At 37.6% G+C, this 21,873-nt stretch overlaps 1 protein-coding gene across 1 annotated transcript in view; it reads left to right on the top strand.

Annotated features, from left to right (window-relative positions):
- The window catches only part of SMYD3 (SET and MYND domain containing 3), a 373,059-nt gene that overhangs the window by 29,605 nt on the left and 321,581 nt on the right, over positions 1 to 21,873 (top strand). The window contains exons 2-5 of the mRNA XM_021390817.1: positions 8,930 to 8,993; positions 14,879 to 14,986; positions 16,032 to 16,089; positions 20,972 to 21,108. Of these exons, the coding sequence (XP_021246492.1) occupies positions 8,930 to 8,993; positions 14,879 to 14,986; positions 16,032 to 16,089; positions 20,972 to 21,108 (367 nt within the window). The remainder of the gene's footprint in view (positions 1 to 8,929; positions 8,994 to 14,878; positions 14,987 to 16,031; positions 16,090 to 20,971; positions 21,109 to 21,873) is intronic.

Raw genomic sequence — 21,873 nt, forward strand, 5'->3', positions numbered from 1 at the left:
TTTCCTTCTCCCACAGAAGAAGAGACTTTCTCATTTCATTGGTTTGGGACATAGTTCACTTTAGAAATTATGGAAGGCTCATGTTTTTCAAGCAGGTGCTGCTGGCATTTCTCTTACTCTACACAACATAGTATTGCTGTTAATTTTAACGCTGTTATTTGCAAGCCATGTCAGTTCTGCTATATATTAACAAAACCTCTAGCGCTCTTCTGCCTTTTGCCCATCACAATAATCCTTCACTCTCTCTCTTTACTAACAGGGAAAAACGTATTTCTCATTTTCTTCTACCATACTCTACAAAGTCTCGTTCCATGGTCGTTGAACTGAAACAAGTAATCTGATTTCATTCATGACCTATTGCTAAAGCTACAGGACAATGATTAAAGGCTCACATTTCTTGGCCACAGAGAAAATGAGATTTAACTGAAGATGTATAGTGATGTAAACGTAATATTTTCTGGAGCTTAAAAAAAACAAAACACAAAAGGAACCTCAACCATTTTAACTGGATAATCATGTGGAGTCCCCAGGCAATGCGCATCAATTTATAATTCTTTACATTAGCTCAGACCTCCTTGAAGTATCTATTCCTCTTTGAAACTTCTTCCATACTAGTAGCAGTATTTGAAATGACAGTATGTGTGCTGATGTGTTGTGGTTGGGCCAACTCAGCAAGCGAGTAGATGACGATCTCTCATGACAGATACTATGGCTTTGCAGCTCCTTTTTTCATTGTTAACTATAAAAAAATGTTGTAGGAAAAAAATGAGAACCAATGACTAAATGTATGAAAGCGTGTTATATATTGGAATTCCCATGACTTCTTTAAAAATGAATTCCATTAATGGAAGTAATAGCTTCAGAATTTTAAAAAGCCCCTTTGTTCTTCCTCTCCAAATAAAAGCCGTGGTCAGTCTCTAAAAGAAGGAGTAATTTCTGAGGGACACTAAATTATTTCGAAACTTCCTTAGCTGGAATAAATATCTATTATGTAGGTGTTGACTACAATCAGGAATGTACTAGTACTAATGAAAGACATAGTTTGTGAGGGAGGATTGCCTTTTGCAGATGTATCTAAGTGTGTGCACATCTTAAAGTGTATCATTTAGTGCTGCTAAGGTTTTTGGATTGAATACCACTGTTGAGTGCTCTCCTGGTCAAACTGCTAATTCTTAACAAGGAAAGCTTGTCTTGGGGCTCGTGATTACTTTGTGTTCTAAAATACACTTCTGAATTTGATAGTTTTTTTTTTTTTTAAATTTCTGCAGAAGATCAATGAATTTGCAAAGCATGAAAGTTATACAGCTTTTCCCTACCTGTCTAATTGGTATGTAGAACGGCTGGGGAGTGCATTTGGGCATCTGAACCATGGTGTTCTTCTCTGTCAAATTATAATTACTTTTTTTTTTCTGAAAATATATAGGCCTTACTATAGCTGTACAGACAATTATTTTGACTTTTTATAATCTTAATTAAATGGTAAAGGGAAACTAGAGTGACTAATCTTTGAAACTGAAGAAACATCTATTACACTTCTAACCATAGGATGTCACCAGAGTACATAGAGTACTCTGTGTGATAAAGCGACGTGGAGCTAATTTATGGCTTTCTTTGGCTGTTTGTTTTGGAGAACAAGCAATCCAGATGTGCAGAGGCTTTCTGGGATCAGTCATTGCAGCATCTTGGCCAGTTCCACTATAGAAAGCCATTCTGTCCTAAAGGGTTGACTGGAAGTGGGAGTAGAGTTACTGATGTCAAGAGCTATTTTTATATCATTTTACTAGAAAAGTCTGTAGTGAGATTTTATGAGCATCCAGTTCGTTACAAGAATCCTTTGGACACTGCAAGACCTCACATATCAGATGACCCCTGAGCAGAGAAGAAATTGGATGTTTTCTCTGGGGTCTGTGTCTATATGTGGGTCAACATGTTTCTCTGTGTCATCATCTTTCTCTGCTGTCTGATAGAAATATGCTTGCATTTCTTTCTGTTTTCTATCTTTTTGGGTTCTCCAGCTTATAAGTAAGCAGACTTCATGAGCAAACCTGTCTATTGTGTTCTAGTAATCTGTATTTATACCTTAATTTGTATGAGTTCTCAACATACAGGTAAAGCCAGGTGAAAAGCCAGACATTAACTTGGCTTCTATCCTTGCCAAATTCTAAATCTTCAAGAGATTGTACACCATACTGAGCCCAGCTGTAGTGCCATATTGGTACGAGCTCTTTGCTTGGACAATTTCAGTTTCTATTCGGTACTTTCCAGATGTGTTCCATTAGGAATGAGAGGATTTTTGGATATTTTGGTTCATATCTGGAAATGGAAAAGTAAATAAAGGGAATATTTGCATAAGGATTGCAGAGACTCTTAAAAAATGAGTGCCCTGAAAATATAAATATGGGCAAGAAAGAAAAGAGAGCTAAGAAGGGAAAAGGCTGGTGAAGGTATTCCTCTCTGAGAGGGTCGGAGGGGTTTACATTTCACTGAAAATCATAGATCCATATGATCCAGGAGGCAAAAGCTAGCTGGGAGAAAACATTCACAATAATAACGTGATATGTCAAAGTAACAGCATATTTCTTTCTTTTTTTTTTTTTTTTTTTTGGTGGGATGTTGACCTAGCAACAATGCACTTGTCATTTTTAATAGGAAATATTAAAGATGGGATACTTTGTAATATGGCCTCATTGGATTGCAGCCACATATTCAAGAAGCAAGGCTGTCGAGGTATGTTTGTATTTGGGGGGCATGTTTTTAAGCTGTACACATGACCTTTTAATATTGTGAAATATAATTGTAGTTTTCCTCAGTGTTTTTCTTTGATTAAAATCCCAAGTTATAATGGAGGTACTGTGTGACTGAAGTTAACCCTTAAATCAGTTTAACCCTTAAATTTGGAAAGCATTTTGGCATGCTGTCTGCGGGCAAGCACTAAAAATGATCTTGATTTGAGGGAAACAGTGTCCAAGTAGATTTGCAGAGCAAGTAGGTTTAGGAGACAACCTAGTTACCTAGTGCTTTCAGATCCATACTTTCTTGTAGTTTTGCATCATTGCTCTCAGTTGGGGATAATCACAGTATTTGCATGCAACTATTGATTTTGGTTGTGGTAGCATTTATTTTATTCATCAGCCTAATTGGTATAGTGGTTGCATGCATGTGTATGCATATGTAAAATGTGGAAGGTATTTTATGTTAAAGCTAGTCTATATTCTAGAATAAATAAGGACTCTTATGGGAGACACTGCATGCTTCTCCTGAATAATATTTTCTTGAAAAGGGGACAGAATGTGGCCTTGTACTACTGAAATTACTTCTGAAATCTTCTCTCAGTTTTCTGTACTTTTTCTTGTACTTTCTTGCATTATTTAGGATCAGAGGTAAACACTGAACGAAGAGATAAAATTCAAAAGTAAACTTCCTGTCTACCAAATGGCTCATATTGCTAGGTGTTTGTTCTTAATAGTTCCTTCATTCATTTTGTTGGAAAGGATTGCATTTGAAACTTTCCATCAGTTACCAGCTCATCGTTGAGTTGTATGAGTTTCTCTTCTTGGTAATAGCAATTTATTGCTCACTCTGCTTATTTCAGCAGCTGTAATTTCAGAAAAATATTTTTTTTTCTAGTGTATCCAAAGGAGAATCTTCTACTTGTGGCTTTAGATAACTTTTCATTTTCAACAAGTACTTTTGCACCGTTCTGTGAGTGTTGTATTTTAACAGATTATATCTTCACAAAATAGCATGAAGTTTTTGAAAAATAAATGTTTTCTTATCAAAATTTAGTGATGCTGCTAACACTGCATGAACAGAAAGACTAGTTTCTACATGAAAATAAATGAAAATCTATCCAATGGATGTCTTTCATTTATTGTTTTCCCAGCCTTGCTTCAACCTCGCTTCCTTCAAACCCCCAAAGAAGAAAAAGCTAAAAATCCAACATAAATTTTATAGGAAAATATGATAGTGGAGCAAAGAATCCACAGAACTCTCAGTTAGCTGAAATAATGACAACACGTTTCTCACCTACTTAATGTATATTTTTAAACAAAAAAAAGATAGTATACATATAAAGATGACAGTTGTTAAGATCTGAACAGAACTGAGGCTCATTCCAAGCTGAAGGATCCTCTCTCCCCTCATCTGTCTGAATTTGCAGAAAGTATTCAAAAATATTTTGAGGTGTTAAATACAAGATTGACTGTAACAAGAATTACTGAAAATTGCAGCATTTGGGATGACACATGAGACTTCAGATGCCAAGACTAAAGCTGTGGGATGTTTATTTGGCATGCCAAACAAACTGTACTTTTGTGTTACTGGTTGGTACACGTGAGAGCACAAATATCTGAACTTTTGCCACAAGCTGTGCTCTCTGGTTATTGTGTTTTCTTTCTTTCCTGGGCAGTGCAGTACCAGTGCTGAAGCATTTTCATGTGTAAAGGAGATACTGATTGTATTTGTAAATAATTTTTTTCTTACATACAAGATCTCTCTCACTTTTCACTTGAATAAGTGAGTCTGATGGTTAGCTGTGGTTACTGCCTTTTAATTCTAAATACTGGACATTCTAACTGCCCCTTGAAATGCTACTTCTCCCTAGTGCTGCTCTTACATTAAAAAAGTAATTCATGTGCTTTCTCAACACAGAAAATTGTGCGAGTGGAAAATACGGGGCATTTTTGTATGACTTTGTAGGATATGGATTTCAAATGCTTCTTACACATTGTTCTTGTGTAAACTCAAAGGGTGAGTTGGGACCCTACACCTGTGTAAGGAGAGGACCACATGGCAGAGGAACCAGCAGCTCCTTGCCCACCAACCTGTCAGTAACGGCGGAGTGTGTCTGGGGCCAGGGGAGAAGGGGAAGCTGCTCTTGAGCGGACTGGTCCAAGTGAGAGTGATGCCTGGGTCTTGGGTAGGTGCTCTTGTTGCTTGCCAAGGACTTGGATTTGGGATGTGCGGAGGCTTGGCAGGCCCTGAGTGTGTTATCCCCTGCACAAGTCTTCCCCTGGCACTCTTTGCCCTTATCCCCAGAGCTGTGCTGTCACTTCTGGTGTGTGGGAGATGTCCTCCAGCATTGCTGATGCCCACACAGATGAGCAGCTCTGCTGCTAGGAGGTGTGACCCATCTGCTGGGAGGGAGGCAAGGAAGGAGGGTGGTCACTGCACCACACGTAGCCCACTACTCTCAGATCTACCAAGTTAAAAATGCAGTTTGTTATCAGCATCTTTATTTTTATTATTGGAAGACCAGACTGTGTTAGCAAAACGATGAATGGCATGTTTGCTTGCTGTAGGTATTGACTGCTTTCACTCTGTGACGGGTCCGATATGCACATACTCAGAAAAATCCAAGTAAGCATCATGCACTTGATGAGTTCGACTGAATAAAAGGCCTAAGAATTTGTGCAGGAAATTAGTTCTACATGACGTGCATCTGAAAGAGCACCTCTTCTGTAGCACGTATTATAGAGCCGGATTATTAACTGAAAAGCAGTATCAACTACAAAAATGCAGGAGGGAATTCATGTGAGATTGCCCTTTCGTCCTGCAAGCTGTGGCAGCATCAGAAGTGTGAATAAACTGTACAGCAAGGAGAGGTAAGCACAGCCTGGTAATCAAATACTGTGTTACATCTCGCGCTTGTCTGGTGAGCAGTGGCTGAAAGTCAAGTGCCTGCAATCACCAGAGAAGTGTGGATGCATTTCTGTTATAAATTAAGTAGCCTAATTGTGTTTGCTTGGGTTTCATTGTGTTTTATAATTGTATTAGGCTCTTCTCCAGCAAACAAAAGTGCTTCCATTCGCTGGGTTGTTGTTGTTGGGTTGCACTTATTAACTCCTCATCTGATGCTTTCAGAAGGGCAAAGTTTTGCATATTGTGAGGGTGCAGGTCTAGTGCTGGTAGAATCCAATCGTGCTGGCACTGCCTGGGCAGCCTTTGCAGTCTGTGACTCAGGTGGGTCACACTGGGTGAGATGCAGAAGATACTATATGTGACAGTGACTTTGTTTCAGTACTTTGTAACATTAATAAAATATCGAGGACAGGAATAAAATAGGCAAGTTGTGTCATTTAAAAAAAAAATGTTCTAAAAGGCATGAATCATATATACACGAATACATGAATCTTATTTTTGAATTCTTTATATTCAGATTAAGTGTGCTGCATTGTGCTGTTTTACATTTAAAATGCCATGTTGCAAGATTCATGGATGCTATAAGTCTAAAGGAATTTTCTTTCATCCAGGAGGGAGAGGACTGGAATTAAAAAGAACCATTTCAGCAGTAGTTGTGTTGTTCAGGTCTGTAAGTGGTGTCCTACATCTACTTGTCACTCAGAGAAACCCCAAAAGATGAATGGATTTTTCATTCGTTATACAGTGCCAGCAGGGAGTCATCTTATTCAAATAATCTCACTGGTAGTGTCAGTCTGGAAAAAATCCAGATTTTGAGTGATAGTCGTTAGGTTTTTGTGTAGAATTGTTTGTTACTGGAGCATTGTTAACCCTTTGGGGTGAAAGATGCAACGAGTCTAATCCTGTAAAGTCCTGACACTTCAAGTGGGTGCAGAAGGAATTTGGTGCTTTGTGGTGACAGGTCCACTTTCTTTTTCTTTTTTACAAAATGAATGAGCAAGCGTTGGTGACTTCATCAATGATTACAGTAAATCATGGCATCTTTTGGAAAAAATAGACCAAGGCAAGGTGTATCTGTAGTTTATTGAGGTTGTCAGATCGAGTCTGATGGAAGGATGTGGAATCTGTAGGAGAGAGTTCTCCAGCACTTACGGGCATCCATTCCTTTAAGATCTGTCTCTAAAGGTTATAATTACTCTGCTTTGTGAATCTGTCTTGTGCATGTTGATGCTGGGCCTTTTTGGTACTTCAGTGTGTATGTCACTGAAATTGCTAATGCTGTATTAGCCAAGTCCTAACGCATTTTGTTTTGATGGATAGCATTTAGAACGAAAAAGTCTGGTTTTGAAAATGTTTTGCTCAGTTATTCTGCAGGAAAAGGTGGCAAAGAAGTTTATTTTCACCATTCTACATCTAACAGACTCCATTAAAGAAGTTTTCCAGAAAAGGAGAGATTGAAAGATCCTTCAAGCTCCCTGTGATTCTGTGAAGCTGCATAGAACAGAGCTCTAGTGAAGAGCACAGGGACACTGTGGAGCGGCAGACTTGAGGGTTACAGCTGTGCAGGTGGACAGCTAAGCCGCATACCAGAGCTCTAACTCTTTTTCTTTCATTTTTATTTCACAGTTTGGTAGGCAGATTTTTTGGTGATAGCATTGCCTATGATTAATGTGTTGTGAAAAGTTTGCTGGCAGATTTATAGGAAGAACAAAGCAATGACTAAAGAAGTTGAAATTCTTGTCGTGTCATCTTTCAGTAATTTGAAATGTCTAGCTTCAGCATAGTGTTCATCTGTGCTGTTAATTGCAAAACAACTAGAAAGAAGTTGTGGGTCATTTATTAAAAATGAATCTTTCATGTCCTTGATGGAACATGCTTCTTAGTGTTAAAAAAAAGTGCACATCAAAACTTGTCTTGGGGGGAATTAAGTTGTGTGAGTTGTTTGTGAGCATTTATTTATATCTGGTCTGTTTCTGATATCCAAATCACCAAGCACTTCCAAATAGTATTTCTACTTATTTTTTTGTTGTCTAGAGTAATTATTCTATTTCAGTGTATTTCTTCACCAAATGACTTTGACATGAACTTCAGATCTAGAATGGGCAATATGTGATCCTCTGTTATAGACTGGTGAAAGTCATTGCTCCACCTTAAAAATGAAGAAGCTGGCCAAAAGAAGACTTTACACTTGTTTCTAACTCTGTGTTGTCCTCAGAAATTGTACCTTAAAATCAAAACCATACTGTGCATGTGCGAGGCTTTAGGTTCAATTTACAGGAATCTAAGACTTTTCAGTCTCCAGAACAGGCTTTGCAGATAGGAAGATAAAGGCAGGCAATAGCAGAACGTGTGCTTATACCTGAAATACTTCTAAATTGTATTTGTCCTTGTAGTCAGCAGGAATGCCTATGGAATACTGTGCAACAAAATAGTGATTTTCATACAGTAGCTATTCAAAGAACATTACTTGTTTGTAGTACTTTCTACAGAAGATTGAGGGGAGAGGAGCATCAAAATCTGTCTCCTTTCTACTGATCTGAAGTAAATCTTTCTACTTGAATTCATGTATTTGAGGTGTAAGATGTCCTCTCTGTATGTTTTCACATTTAATATTTCCTTAATGTCTGGAAAGTTATAAAACTTCAGGGATATTTTCTGTTTAACTTGTATAACTGTAAACTATGACAGCATCAGAAAATGATGTCTATCAGGAGACACTTTTAACCCTTGGATTGTGCTGTATATCTCTGAAAGTTATCCTTCTAGCTTTCATTAGATTTTCATTTTTTCCCCGCTATATGTATTTTTAGTTTGGTGTTACTGTCCACCACTCTGCTGTGACATGTCACCTTGAGACTCTATAATAATAAAGTTATAATCTGATGTCATAACTGCAGTATGACAATCAGGACTTGCTTAAGACATGCTGACACTGAAAACAATGCTCAAGATGCTTAATAAATATACAGATGTAATGTTATTAAAAAAACAAACAAACTCATTAGGATTACAGCTGTATGACAAACACACACAAAAAGTCATATTTGATATCTCTGCTGTTAATTGAAGGTGGCCCTGGGTATATTAAGTCATATGAGTGATGGATTGTGAAAATAGCTTAGTGTGTAATGCACAATTTCTTCTTGGGCTGCAATGCATTAGACTGTTTTTTTTTCCTTACAGGTACTTTTATTGTTTTTTTTTAATATTTGAAAACTGCCAGTTATGTAAGAAGAATAAATATCAAGCTCTATTTATATTTATAACAGATGTGGTTTTTTTTTAACAGGAATGAACATCTGCACAGATGCTCTCAGTGCAAGGTTGCTAAATACTGTGGTAAATCATGTCAGGTAAGATGAAAAATTACAGCTATAAAGTACTGAAGAAAAACAATTATTTGAATACTTAATTTACAGGGTCTCCATGAATTTTCCACTTTGACACACCTCTATGTTTTTTGGTTTGTATTCATGGATAGAGAGGGTATTGCCTTATTTTATTTTGATTGTTCTTACAAATATAAGATTTATTTAGTGAGACAGAACTAAGATGAAATGTGGGGTATTTGGCTGTGCTTAATTAGAGGGAAAGGGAGAATTCTGCAGCTTTTGCTGGTTGCACACTGGACGTTCTAAGCCTATTTTGCAGTAAAACCATTTGTGTTTCAAGAGTAATTTTTATTGTGGAAAAGTATACATCCCTTTTGTTTTAAGAGGAAGAAAGATTTGAGAATTTACAGAGAAGAGGCATTATTGGGAAAAACTATATTTCTGAGGATGGTATCAGGAAGATAGAGCCAGGCTCTTTGCAGCAGTGCCTGGCAGGAATACGAAGGACAATGGAAATAAGTTAAGAAGAGAGGTTCAGATGTGTGGTAAGGAAAAGCTTTTTCACCCTGAGGACAACAAAGAATTGGAACAGGCTGACTAGGATGATTGTGTCATTTGCATGCTTGGATGCTTCAGCATCCCACTGGATAAATCACTGAGTGGGGTCTGACCTCAGAGCTAACCCTACTTTGTGACTTGAGAACTCCAGAGATCCCTTCCAACTTGAATTATCTTGTTATTCTCTTGTATAAAACAGTTCTGAATAGTGTTCAACCCTAAAACCTTAATTTTACTATTTGTCTGATATTGTAACTGAAGCTTGTGCACAGAAGTTGGCAGGACTTGGTATCAAATAGTCACACATGGGTAGATGACTGCATGAGGTGTGACTTGGCGGAAAACCAGGCACCTGAAGTTCAAAGCATGAGGGTTGCCTTAAAAAAGCATTTAATTTCTGCATGATTTCTCAATGTGCTGCAAGAAGCAATTCTGCCTTAGTATGACCTGCAGTGTTCTCAACATGCCAAAACCCATTCTTTTTGGGATTAAAACATATGGAGGGGGAAAGGAGGAAGATGAGACATTTTGATTCATTGTACAGCGAATGTGTGCAACGTACGTTAGGTGCTTACTGTAGCATCAATAATAGTGCCACAAAGAGATTTATTATAGGAAATCACAAGGAAAATATAACTGAAGAATATAGAAGACCAGAGTTATTTGTGAGGTAACTTTAAAACAAATATGTGTCAGGAGAGTAATTGGTAAAGCTTCTGTTGATGACTCTCTAATGTGAAATGAGACACCACAGTCCCTATGCTGGCACCGACCTGCACAAGCAAATTTGCAAGATGTACTGCAACAGCCTCTTCTTGCCTATGTGTAATAGCAACAAAACTAGGAAACGGAGCTTCATCCTTTGGGAAAGCAATTAGGTGAATTTGCTTTGAGGATTCACACTGGATAGCCTCAGGTCATCTTGAATATTCTTGTTTTTTGCTTCCAGCACTAAGGTTCTTATGCTTGAAGCTATCTCAAGTTTCTCTACCTCCACAGCTGTAGGTATTGATGTCAGGGAGACAGGGCAGTTCTGCTGTAAGTAATTGGCACTTAGCATGCTGTGTATTTACTGTCTCATAGCATCTTGTGCTGTTAATTTGTTATATAAAATTAATATGTAATTAATATCACCCAGTCTCTTTTGATAGCAGATAACAATTGAGAATAACTGAAAAAAAATCGTTTTCTGGACAAAAGAGTGAATTTATTGAGACTGACAATTCTGTGCAAATGATCCAGATAGAACTGAGACAAAGTAGATCTGTTTCTGTTGAGTGCTGTCCCCTAGTTCATACTTCTTTTGATAAACTATCTAAACTACTGTGGAGTTCTGTTTTTACAGCAGCTGTTAGTGGAGCTCTCCTTGGCCAAGACAAGGGCTTTGCGCTCTACTTAGCCTCTGTAGCTTCAGTGCAATTCATTAGTATATGCACTTACAATTGAACTAATTGCTGAACAAAATAAACAGCAGGGTATTGACTCAAATTGCAGTTTGCACATTTAAAAAGTGAATATTGGCAAAACAGGATTATTTTATTTTTGTAAATACAGACCAGCTTAGAAATGTGAGTTGTGCTGTTGGATTTACAATTTACAATTAGCTGCAGAATGATTTGATTAATTTTTCATGTGTATTAAATAAATCCCATGATAGAAAACACTTAACTGAGGCTTAAGACTGTTAGCTTTATGGAGTTTTCCAATTAATACAGTTAATGAAATCAGAAATGAAGTAAAAATCTGACTTTCAGAAATGAACCACAATGAAACCACCCCAAAGCCCCGTATTAACCTGAGTAGCTGAACTAGATTTGGGATAATGGTAGACTTTGTGAATGAAACTTCAAAGTACATTCAGTAGGGGACTTCTGTTTTAGGATGGACCAAAATTCATTGCAGGGGAGTTGGACTAGACGACCTTCAGAGGTCCCTTCCAATTCTAAGGATTCTATGATTCTGTGATTCTAAGATGAGCCATTTTTAAAGCTGAAAATATCTTGTAGAAATCTTCACTTGGTTTAAAGTGTCAAGTGGTTAATAAAAAGTGTCTTTGTGCTAACCTATAGGGGAAAAATGCACTTGAAAAAGATATTTAGCCTCTTGAAATTTACCTTGAAAATATAGAGTAGAATATATATGGGCAGAGCAAGAAGTTCTGAACAAAACAGTAGAGGAATTGGAACTTCCAGCTTCCAGTAGAAAATGTTAAAGACAAAAAATTTCAAGTGTATTGTGTCAAATTTCAGAATTCCCTGTTATCTCTTAGGCCAGCTGAAGCTGCTAGCTTTCACTTTTAACACTTAGGGAAAAAAAAAAAAAGAATATTTAAAAATGTAGGGCTGGAAGAGGTCTTTTGGGCTGATCTTTATGATTGAATTCTTATTTGGGGATCATATAATAGAAAAAAAAATCCCACTTTTAATTTTTTTTTTTGAGTTCTAGTCATTAATTGCTTCCCGTAAGTGCACTACTCTGCAGGCCACATTCATGTTTTTTGGTTCTGCAGAGGGGATGAGGGAAACTTTCATTCTTAAGCATTGATTTGGCATCCTTCATGGGGTTTGAGGGACACTATGGAGACGGGGATAGTTTATCTCAGTGCATGAATGGATGTGTATAACTATGTTGGCAGAACAGCTCAGCTAAAAATCATGTGAAATATTGCAGGCAAATGGAGGTAGTCTTTGCCAGTGCCCCGAGCCAGCAGGAGGTGATACTGGGACTGTGTGAAGTGAAACACAGCAACGCAATGCTGTTTGTGCGCTGGTAGCTGGGGCGGGTGGGCTCTCATTTTGTCACCAGTAAACAGCTCTGTGTTGCAGCATGTTCTGAGATGTATGGGCTCTAACTCTTTGTGCTTGGGTAAAGGCTGAAGAATTGCAGTTGGGATACATTAGGATTGAATGAGAACCACTGGTTTGGGAGGAGGTAAGTGGAAGGGTTTTGTTTTTGAGTTCCTATATGGAGTGAAATCTGGAGGAGGAGGGCTGGGTACTGCCCTTCTGGGAGTGTTCATTTCTAACAGGGAAGAAAATCTGTTGGAAAAACTGGAAGCACTTCCCAGACAGGGAGGGAGCAGGGTCAGACCAGGTGATCATACCTCTGCACAGCGGTGTCTGTACTCATGCTGTTTATGGGATATAAAAACCCTGTCTGAAAGCCAGGACAAGCGGATTTCAGAGCTGTGGCACCACGATAAGCCCACCAATAAGTATTGTCAGAGACTGACTTTAAAAGTAGGTCTCTCCAGTGTCACGGGATTTAACAGTTCCGTGTAGTTCTGTGATTTGTGTTTGTTGTCTGTGTAGCAAGAAGAAATACTGCTGAATCTCATCATACTTGATGAATTTGGAGCTTTGCTCCCTCCCTGGTCAGCTGGGAAGAAGCGAGTGGCAGTCCCTGTTCCAGTACCCTTCCTGCAGAGGGGTCCCACCGATTTCTTCTTGGCATCAGCATCTGCCAAGCAATGCTTACGAGAGAGCATTTGCTTTCACCATTGTTCTCCTAGGAAAATGCATCCCTGAGAAATGTGGTGGTTATGCTGGGTGGTACTGTGTATTTTGTCTCATTAGGGCTTTATAGGTTTGCTAAGCTATTAATCATTTTAGTGTCACATTCAGCATACTTGAAATTCTGTGCAGAATTTATGTAAGGAATGAAAATTGACAGATAAAGGCTTGCTCCAAAAAACAATTTTAGTTCAAGCAGTAGAAAAATGCCCATGTAATTATACTGCAGAAAATGACATCTGGACATTTACAAGTGTGACCTTGTTTCTTCTGGAGAAGAATATTTCTATTGAGCAGTAGATTCTTGGCTTTTATTTGTCAGACAGCATGTGACACTAACTATATTTGGATTAATGCCCTCTTGGTGTCATTTTTTTTTCCCTTTCTCGAGTTATGGGCGTAGGAAATGAAATCACAAATCTCCGTGCATCTGAAAGAAATAAAGAATGCCATTTATTTATTATACGTAAGCCAAAGGCGGGAGAAAACCCACAGTGAAACAGAATGAGTGCTGCTGATGCTGAAGCCTGATCACCTGAAATGTTTTCCCTGCTTAAATGCAGCTTTAAAAAAATAAAATTGCACAATAGCCTCTAATCTTTATAACTAGCATGTCAGTGTCTGTAGCTGTGATGTGCACTTGTACATATCACAGATGTTCCCTCTTTTTTATTGCTGAATGTATAATTGCTTTGTATTAGACACGTTATCTTTTCCTATGTGGCAGTTGTCTAGTAGAAGCTGGTTTTCTGAGTTTCCTTTTTTTTTTTGTCTTCCACACTGCATATCTGTGAGAGAATGTCACCTTCAGAAGCGCTTGGTTATTCTCAGTTCTTATCACTGTAATAATTGTTTGTTGTGTTCTGTTTTTTCAATTTGCGTATAAAAAGGTCTGAAAAATAGTTCAGTGTCTTCAGATCTATACAGTGAATATACATATGTATTAACTATGTAAAAATGTGCTATACTAATGATATGAGCTTGGAGGTTTTATAAAGTATGAACAGAATTTTGGGCTTAGAAAGTCAGAAGGCAGGAAAAAAAAAGGTAGTCAGACATTGCTTCTGTCTTCCAGCACAAGTTTCTCTTTGCTGAGGATTCATTGTTGTCTGTCTTTCATGCTAACTTAGAGGAAGAATAAAAAAAAAAGAAAAAAGGAAAAAAAGGCATATTTAAATATATAGGGAGTTTTCCTCCCTCCCCGTGTCGTTCCATCTCTTCACTGGTATAGCAGTTTTTCTCATTATCAGAGTAGCTTACGAGTGGTCCATGAAACAAAATCGCAGGTCCTGATAGTACATGCAACCATAATACTCCTGATTCCTTTTTCAGTTTTGGTAAATTTTGGTTATGGCAACCATTCCTGGTCTCTACAGCTTGCAGATACCATTGTCAGTCCTCCCAGCCATGGGTGTTAGTTGTTAGTGTTAGTGTCCAACAAGGTCAAACATCTTTGGGGGCAGTTTATGCCAAATGGGAAACTTACTATTGCTGTAGAGTGGAGCAGCTGTGTTTTGGTGATGTGGATGGACTCCAAAGGGCTCTCTGTTCTTGATTTCTGAGTAAACTCTTGCCTAGAGTTTGTGTGAGTTGGCAGAATTGGGATAGCAGAGGGAATTGTAGCACCCTTTCAAATCTTAAGAAGTACAGAGCTCCCTATCTTCTTTCCACAGTGAAACTGTGTATATAGGAGTGTGTGTATATATAATATATACATATATTATAATATATATAATATTATATATAATACATATATATATATAATATAGTAATAATAACATGCAGTTTTTCTTTTTTTTTTCCCCATATATTTATTTATTTATTTTAAATTAATAGAAAGAAGCTTGGCTGGACCACAAGCAGGAGTGCAAGTGCCTTCAGAACGTCAAGCCAAATTTTCCTCCAGACTCTGTCAGACTTGCTGGCAGGATTGTTTTTAAGCTAGTAAGTGGCATAGTTTTAGATATATTCAGTATAATAGTTTCAGGTTAATACTTTCTCACTCTACATTTTTAATGTAATTAAGAGCTCAAAAGCTGAAGTGACTGGGATTGCTGAACAAAATTGGGCTGCATACTGCATTAAAAAATTGCTGATTAATTTGCAAGTGTGAAAAAGTTCAAGAGGAACTGAAATGGACATAATTAAGCTCAAGAGGTCTGTTTATGAAGTTTTTATTCATATGAATGTCATAGCATCCTAAACTTATTTCTGCCTAGAGGAAGAGCACTGAACACACTGTTGTTTATTTGATGCTATCGAAGTTATTGGTGCATCCATTAACTTCAGTGGGAACTTTGTTGTTGTAGTTAATATATGAGTGGTAAAGAGGCACACTGTTAGCCCTTTCTTCAGAGTGCACCATATCATCCTTTTAATGTTGGGTTCTCTTAATCTCAATTAGATTTTTTTTCCTAATTTTTTCTTGGAAGTCCTGGGTATTTGACATTCCCACAGCTTGATTAATTTACACAGACTAAATTTTCTGTTAGGTCAGTAGGCTTATGACTGAGATTATAAATAAAAAATGCTGGTTTTTTGGAATAAAAATATATGCATTTGTTTCAGTCTGAATGATAAAATGTAATTTAATATCTTAATTTATACATTGTTGGGAACAGTGTGTGCCTGATGGTTTTTAAAGGGCAAATATGTACCTAGCAATGCAGTGCATTAATTATAGTCTCATGAAATCTGAGACTACTAACCTCATAAATTGCTTTCAATTACAGTACGAAGGGCCAAAGTAAATTACTAAGGGCAACCTGCCAAAGTCGAGAAAATATACTAGTAGAAAGTGTCATAATATCAAAAATTAAATAGTATTTTATGATAGTTTACAGAAAGTATAGATTGACCAGATTTATGTTGATGCTGTTACCCTTACCTAATTATCTTACAGGCATATCACATTGAATAATCAATTTCGTAGAGTGTTTTCAAGATAAAACATGCCGTGTAAGTGTTAATTATCTGTTTTTCTCTACAGCTTAGGCAATCAGCGTGCCTTTCTGAGAGACTCTACTCTTTTTCAGACCTTCAGTCAAGTAAGTAATTGCCAGCCATACTGCAGGAAATGCTTCCAAGTTCTGTTTTACAGAACAGCCATCCTATCTTACTACAGGTTGCCTTCTGAAAGTCTGCTAATGTAGAATAATAGAACATGGCATGAAAGTCAAAACTAAAGGCAAATCTGAATGTGTTTAAACCTCTGTGGGAAAGAACTGGATGTTCGAAGATTGAGGGGAAAAAAACCATGTATTGTTCAAGCAAAATTTCCACCTTATTTAGCCTTCATATTTTTCCTCACTTTACAGCGTACATTTTGCTGATTCAGTTTTTGAAACTTATTGAATATCTGAATTTTAACATGCAGTTTCAGTATGAAAAATTTTTCTTAGTGGTTTTATTAATTTTTTAAATAGTATTATTGTTTAAAGCTTCAAAATAACTTCCAGAAAAAGTAAAGAAACCTACAGTTTAGATGTGATACGTGTTTGCTTTGAACATGATTTTTCAGTGGAGAAAAAAACATGTTTTTGCGGTTCCGCAAGTTTCAGCTGCTTGGATAGGGAAGGAGGTTTGTTACAATCTCTCAGCAAAGCTGATACTGATATAGGAAACATTTCTTTTCCAGATTTTGCAGTACCTTGAAGTTTTGAAGACTTACAAGGGATGAAATACATCCTTAGTTCATTCCTGTGTCTTGTTTGAAGGATTTTGTAGAAAACTGCATGAAAGTATTTATTATCTCAAAATTTTTAGTGTTATTCAGAGGTTTGGATTTAATGCAGCTTGAACTGTCCCTATCATTTTTCATTTTGAATGGTCCAAAAGAGTGCTGTGGTTTGATGGGACAACTTGTAGTCACTGTCATACTTCTAACAGATTCTTCTGTGATTTCATGACACTTCTTCCTATTTACTGCACAATTTACAGACGTGTTGATAAATATTTGAGATATACTTTCCTTCAGTATTGGCAGAATGCATATGAAAGTCATTTTTTTCATTAAGATCTAAGTATTTAGGGAAAAGAATTTAATTTAATCCTCTGAGGCATACAACTTCTCAGGAAGCATCTGTATGATACAATATTGTGTTTCAACACTGTAATCTTTTGCAAGTCCAAAAGATCTGAAAGTTGTTATTGTCACTACGCTGTCCCAGTCTCTTTAAAGTATTCCTTTTTCAGGGTTACTTGATATAGTTGGATGATTTCCAGTGTGGATGACCTGTATGCTTTTATTCAGTTTATATTCTGCCTGATTAAGTAGGAGATGTGTCTCTGTGTATTGTGACTTACACTAGTTCTGGTTTATTCTACCGTTTGTTACTTACATGGTTTTCCTGGCTTGCTGTGTGTTAAGGTGATTCAAATGGTTTAGACATCAACTTTGCTTACACTGAACAAGACTTAGTGTGCATGCAAGTGTTTGTGTGCAGTACAACGGGAAGATTTTTTGCTTCTTTACTCATATCATATAAATATGAGAGCTGTTAGGGCTGCATAATTAAATCCTAATGCTTCGTTTAGAAAACTTCCCACAAGACTTTTGTAGCATTTTCTCTCCCACACCCCAGTTCTGACTGCTAAAAATGCTTCTTAGAAAAACACAATTAAAACATTCACACGTTTTTGTTTCGCTTTGTTTTGTTTTTTTTTTGCCTTGGTTTCATGAGGATTTGTGAAAACCAGGTCTTCGTCATTTGCCACTAGAGATCCCATGGGACTTTTTGCAGAGATCATTAGCTCTAATGCCCTGAACAGAGTCCAGCTTGAATAATTGCATTCTGTTCCTGTCTCAAAATTCTCCCTGATGTTCCAGTTGGATTTGGTATTCTTTTTCATATCTGTCCTAAACTGCAGCATCCATTTATGCTGCGTTGCTTAGATTATTACTGTTCTCTATTCTAGAGGTACTTGTCTTTGCTAATAGCAAAGCAGATCATGCCTGCCTCTTTATCGTAATCCATTTTGCAGTGTCCATTATATAGTTAAAAATGAATAACATAAAGTTTAAAGCTCACTGCTCTCTTCAAATAACACATTTAAAAGAAAAAGCCTCCGCAGTGTCAAAGGAATATCACAGAGCAAGCACAAGTGTATGTTTATGACTTTTTTTTTTAAACTTGAATTTTCTAGTCATCCGAAAGCTGGCTGTTTTACTTGAAGACCTAGTCCTGATAAACAGGTTGCTTTTTTATTCCAGAGGTTTCACTATGTTGAAAAGAGCAGCACATACATCTACATTTCTGTCTTTGTACATTCATTCAGGCTTGCAAGATCACTCTCAAATGTACACACTGTTAAGACACAGAGAAGTAGATATAAAAAAGCAAATCCTTCAGTTACATAGTCTTTGTGCCAGTTATCACGGAGCTCATCTCCATGTTCCTGGTGATGAGTGACATGAACTTTCTGAAGAGCTGAATCTTGAGTGCTGAGGGAGAGCTCACCTGTCCTTCCTGACCCTGGTGGAGATCAATCTTAGGCCATCCATAATATCTGGGCCACCTGCCTGCTCCGTGTGCGGCTTTTAGACAGCAATGCCTGTCCCCTAGAATGGGAGCAGGTCTTGAAGAAAGCGTTAATTTATACTGGAATGGAAAACAAACATTTTATAATAGCAGTGTGTAGCATGAAGATGTGTACTTCTGCTCTAATACAATGTGTTGGTAGGATTGCATCTTTCAGCTAACTAAGGTGGTCCTCAGTGGCTCCAAATGAGTTTTCGGATAAGGAGTTCCATTCCAGACTGGAAGGAAACGGTTGCTGTTGCTTGCCAGCTGGTTCCCCTGGAAGGCTTCTGGCTGGTAGGTAGCCCCGGCCCATTCTAGTAAACAAGTCAAAACTGCGTGCTCTGCCAGAAGTGATCCAGGGAGATCAGGAAAGTAGCTCGCTAGTGTGGTGTGTGTAAAGTGGAAGCTCCATCACAGCCAATTTCACTGTACTCTGGCATCAGGTGTGACACTCGTGTCATCTGCTGAGGACTGCACCGTTCTGCCAGCCCTTGTAAATTCAGTTACTGAACACCAGTGTAGAGTGAATAAATGTGTCTTCAGGGCACCTGGTGATTTACATTTTAAGATAAATTTGGATCATTGTTGTAATGTAGAAACACGGCTCTCACTGGGTGCATCTGCTCAGTGCTGCTTTAGGGGTTCTGCTGATTTTCTGCTGGCACAACTCATGAGGTTGCATTCTGGCTGGTGCCGTCAGCTGTGGGCTTGCCAGAACAGGATGGTAATACTGTGTGTGTTTCTCAGGCTTATGGCCCAATGAGTCCTGTGACTGAGCTGTTGACTCGCAGTGTGGCTTTCAGTGTGGTATTCAGAGCCCTTGGCTCCATAAAAAAAATTGTGGCTACCATTTACTTATCTGAAACTCTGCAATACTAGGAATATGGATTCAGGACACTCACACTGACCTGGCCTTCATCCTTCACCAACTCCAGCGCTGAACTCTGTGCCAAAGATCTCTATCAAAGCTTTCCCAGTTTTCTTTTTGCTTGAAGATCTGATCTTTCCCACTGCAGGAGCTGTCTTGCAGAACTGTGGTGCACTTGAGGTTGGACTTCTCACAGTAACTGCTTCTCAGTACCTTCGCTGTACCAGACAAGTGCCTTCAAAACTTTTTGTAAAGCTGCTGTGTACATTGAGATGTTTGCTACAGGTCTTTGCAATGACCCTGCTGTAAGCTAAGGAAGCATCTTCAAGGATTGCATGACTTCTTTGGGAATAGGCAGTGCAAAACATGAAGAAGGCTGTATGTGAAGAAACTCTGTGCATCTCTTGGATGTGTATCTACAGAACAGCCTGTACTTTCAAGTGCAGGGATGCTGGATACAATGGAAGACAGAAGCCTGAGAACCGTAACATTAGCTGGCTTTGTAATCAAAGCCAGTGATATCTGCTTTAATTGCATCCTCTTTTTAAATGAGTGATAGGAGGTAGCTTTAAAGAGAATCCTGAATCCTCCTTCCATAAGGCCAGCAGGCTTGGATCTAAAGTATGGGGAAGAACTTTTCTTAGTGAAAGGTTATTTCTGTTCCCAATAAAGATAGATGTTTAGAATGCAATAACAATTCACTATTATGTAGAGATGAAGTTGATTCATAGTGCACAATTATCCTCTTAGCCTTTTGTTATGGCTGATTCTTGGACCTGTTCATCTTCACATTCTCCATTTAGGCATTTGCTTTGTGCTAACTGGCAGGAAAAAAGAAATGTGAACAAGTTTGTAAGGCGCTGAACTTATCAGGTCAGCTGAGTTTCACTTCCCATGTTATCACTGACTTGATTCATGGGTGATCGCTTCATTAGAAAACACATTGCTATATTTCTTTCAGGATTCATATTGCAAAGCATGAATAATGGTGCTTTATTATTTAATATGGGAGTGGTATTTGCTTCATACTCCTTTATATCCATTCTGTTTAGCAGCTGCTGTGTACAAAACTCCCTCTGTCTCTAAAATACTTCTTGTGTGCCAGAATAAAAGTCTTTCTGATCTATCTGTGGAGAATGTATTCTTAAATAAGCTCTACTGCAAGGAGGAAGAAGCTGCTGTATAGCCTGTCAAACTAATTTTTAATGTTACAAACCTAGATGCCTATTTTTTTGTAACTACTGATTTACATCTGCTTATGCATCTGCTTTATCTATCAGCTTTTGATCTTTAACTCACCATTTTCTTTATACCATTTGGTAGTAGCAAAGTGATAAACTCTTCTTTGTGTTGATAGATAGTTGTCAGGAAAAAAACCCACAAAAAAAGACAAATGTTTGCCCTCTGTCAAAATTGTCCTCTGCCAAGATTAATTCTGAGACTGGAAACGTCTAGACTGTATAGCTGCCAATGTACATTTTCAAGATGCTGGTGAAAGGTTCTTTTTACACCTTGGTGTACTTTTCCTCTCCCCTTAAGATGCTGAACAACTAAGTGATGAAATGAAAGATGGCCTCAGGCACCTTGCACATACCTTGCAACTGTATCTGAAAGCAGAGATCCAGGATGCATCTCACTTGCCACCCGCAATTGACTTTTTTCAGATCTTCACAAAAGTAAGTATTAAAATGTGATTACTTGACAACTCATAAATTATCCTTTCTTTTTGTTCTTGGTTTATTTTTGAGCAGGAGTTCAGTGGATGCATCTGGAATGTGATATATAACCTAGCAAAATCAAACGATTTTTTCCTGTTAGGTCACTATTTAAGAAAAAGTGTAGGTTTATATAATTATAACACTTCAAAGTGAAAGTAGCACCCAGTGGGTTCTTTTTCTTTTCCCTTTTCAAATTATCATGTTAATGCTCTTGGGAAAAAACAACAACAAGCACATTGAACTAAAAAACTTTCAAAAACAATTGAATACATCAACCTATGTAATTTTTCAAATGGTAATGAAGAGCATATAGCATCACTCATCGTTCTAGATGCTTTTTGCAAAATGCTTTGTCTTATGTTTCTAGATAGACTGCAGTCTGCTTTGTCATTAAGTAATGTGTGCTAATGGGTGTTTATGCAGTGGTGTATCCCACAAAGTGCTTTCTTGAGGGTCATATGGATCATCTGTTCTAAAATGCTACATGACAAAGTACTTGAAATGCATTTCCACAATAGGCAAAATGTTGTTTCACAACTAAGTAAATATTATTGTTTTTCCCTTATTGCCTTCACTTCAGAAAATTTAATTTGAGCAGTACAAATAGAAGTATGTCACGTGGAGAATGCTTATAGTTTTAACTTGATTAATTTTTAAAAATTTCTTATTGTTAAATTCTAGCATGAGATTTCTCTTAACTCATGCACATTTTAGTAGTTTTAC

The sequence above is a fragment of the Numida meleagris genome, chromosome 3 (assembly GCF_002078875.1).
Source record: "Numida meleagris isolate 19003 breed g44 Domestic line chromosome 3, NumMel1.0, whole genome shotgun sequence".
NCBI classification, from domain to species: Eukaryota; Metazoa; Chordata; class Aves; order Galliformes; family Numididae; genus Numida; species Numida meleagris.